This window comes from Suricata suricatta, chromosome 12 (assembly GCF_006229205.1).
Source record: "Suricata suricatta isolate VVHF042 chromosome 12, meerkat_22Aug2017_6uvM2_HiC, whole genome shotgun sequence".
NCBI lineage: Eukaryota > Metazoa > Chordata > Mammalia > Carnivora > Herpestidae > Suricata > Suricata suricatta.
The window spans coordinates 105,421,382-105,424,070 of NC_043711.1; the positions used below are offsets into that span (position 1 = coordinate 105,421,382).

Genomic DNA, 2,689 nt, shown 5'->3' on the forward strand with positions numbered 1-2,689 from the left:
GCCCTGCCCCCCCTCACATCTCCCACGGCTCGTGCCCGTCAATCTTACCTCAGCGGTGAGACCCACAGAGCAGGTGCCGACTTCCTGCATGCTGGCACCCGCGGCTGAAGAACTAACAGAGGCAGGAGGCGGGGAGGCCGGTGCCAGGACCCGGAAAGGCCTGCAGCCCAGCGCTGGGGGGGCTGTGAACTTGGGAGCTGCAACCGGATCTTTACATAGCTCCTGCGCCTCTCCCGCAGCCCCGCACGGCCTCAGGGGGTCCCCGGCACCCTGGCGCCCCAGCGGCAGACGAGAGCGGGCGGCCCGTGCGGAGAATCACCCCCCCCAGCTGGCTGTGAGGTCACCACCACGACCGACCCCTGAAACGGGGTGAAGAATGACATGACCCCAGACTTGCTAAATAGGTCTTGTTTATTAAGGCTTGTATTCTCCAGAGTCATTCGATGGTGTCGTGACTCCACACAGGCGGGAACAGTTCAGAGAGAGTGACACGTTCGAAATACAAGTCTAAATAATACAGCTTAAACTTTAACTCAGCGGGTCTTTTGGAGTAAATAGTTTTCGGAAGGTATCTGCTCTCTAGACAGTAAGGTCCCTACAATGGGCGCGTGCAGACTGTGTGCCAGAGCGACAGGTGTGAGCACCATGGTCATGCTTAACTCAGACTCCAGGTGGCAGCGAGGTCAAGGTCCCTCGTTCCACAAAACAGGACAGCAAATTCAGTTTCTAAAAGGGTGTTTTTGTTTGTTTGTTTGACCCATTCGACAGGGAAGAAGGAACCAGCCGCACACGGGGACCCTGGGGATGCGCCGCCCGCGCCGGCAGATCCCGCGTGTCCAGCTCAGCGTCGTGGGCGGGGAACTCAGAGTGGCCACGGGGTCTTGGGTGACGAGCAGGGGCACTGGGGTGATCTGGACACAGCCTGGAGCAGCTGCCCGCTGAGCCTGGCCCCTGCCCGCCGCCCACCGGGATGAGGAGCCGCGAGGGACGCACAAGGGGGACAGCGCTCCATGCACCAGGCCACCGTCACCACATCTGAAGAACTAAAATGTGTCTTTTTGTCTAGTAGAAAAATCACACAGATTAGCATCTTAGACAGACAACAGGTAATAAAAATGGCAAACTGGCCAAATGAGGTGATCGCTAACCTGTTGATGTCAACATTTTGAAAGGAAGTATTTTAACAGAAGACAGTAAATGCCAGAAGCGGCCACGGTTTCTCGCGTCTGCTGCAGAGCAGGACAGAGGAGACAGGAGGTCCACGTAAACACGGCAAGGGACAGCGAACAGAGGAGTAAGAACATAATTTCCGTGAACAAAACAAAAAACAAACAAACAAAAACACACACAAAACCTTCGGGTGTGCAGGGCTTCCTGTCTGGTTTTGTCATGAAGGCCCGTGTTTCACGTTCGATCTGATTGACAGGCTGACAAAAAACATGTCCCTTTATTAGTGAGTTCTACCACACTGTAATACATAGAAAAGTACAAACGAACGCAGGTCCATCTGGGCAAAAATAAAAGACAGAAGAGCGAAGACGCAGCAGGTCGGGCCCGCACAGACGACAGCACCAAGCGCACGTCCTCCTCCACGCTCTCCGCCCCGGACGCCGGCCGTCCTCACTGTCGGTTCCGGTTCTGCCGCTCCTGCGAACAGGAAGGAGGAGGGCTGAGCACATGAGTGAACGCGCCAGGGGCACCCGCGCTGGGGCCCCTGTGGACCGGGCCCGGGGCTCCTGAGGGCCACCCCCTCGGCGCCCACCTGCCCTCCGCAAGTCCTCTCTGGCCAGGTCTGGGTCCTGCCACACGCAGACCCACCTCTCCCAGAGCGCATGTGCTGCGCCCGTGACACACCCGGTCTCTCCCCACGTCTGCCCGGCTGGCTTCTCGTCACCAGTCCCTCCTCTCAGCACTGCGGCTGCACTCCGCAGGACACACGGACACAGCGGACCTAGGAGGGAGGGCGGCGCGGAGGGCCCCGGCGGGGCTGCACACCTCTCCCCTGCTCCCTGGAGCCCCGAGTCGGCCTGCAGGCGCACATCTCAGGGACCGGCTCAGCACTCTCTCTTCCCAAACCCCACTCGATAAGCCAAGTTTGGGACTCCAGACCCTTAAAAACAGCAACCAGGTTAGGGGCAGAAATTCGCCCCCAGCCTCGTCACAACCCTCGGGACCTAGTGAGTCGGGAAGAGGCAAGATCACAGTGTCTGACGGCCACATGAAGCTGCCGGCCTGAGTCCACCAAGGAGCTTAAGCTTCACGACCAGTGGTCTCTGCTCTATCCCTGTGAATTCAGCAACTTACTACTCACTTCACACCCAGAGGAGTCAGGACAGCGTTTCAGTCGCTGGAAATAAATGACACGCCCCTCTTCCCCATACGAAAGAAGGACCCATGGGTCTTCCAAGTTTTACCATCCTCCTGGGCTACCGTGACCGCAGCGCCCGACACTAGCGGCGCCACCACCCACCGGCCGCCCGTGCTCCGGGACATCCGTCACACTGCGGGCCCAACCGTGTCAGCTGGTACCGAATCTTAAAAAGGATGTTTTGATATCAAAAAAAGCAGGAAAAAAATCTCAGGATGAGCTCCGAGACAAACCAGCTTCACGGGGTGTGCTCTGCCGCCCGCATTCCCGCCCCGGGCCAGCCCCCGCGCCCCCGCGCCCCGGCGCCCCCCTCCGCCGCAG

General features: G+C 58.9%; 1 protein-coding gene across 1 annotated transcript in view; it reads right to left on the minus strand.

Moving 5' to 3' along the window:
• Nucleotides 1-393: 393 nt before the first annotated feature.
• Nucleotides 394-2,689, minus strand: part of YTHDF1 (YTH N6-methyladenosine RNA binding protein 1) — a 12,490-nt gene continuing 10,194 nt past the window's right edge. The window contains exon 4 of the mRNA XM_029917445.1: nucleotides 394-1,647. Coding sequence (XP_029773305.1) covers nucleotides 1,621-1,647 — 27 coding nt within the window. The 3' untranslated portion in view covers nucleotides 394-1,620. The remainder of the gene's footprint in view (nucleotides 1,648-2,689) is intronic.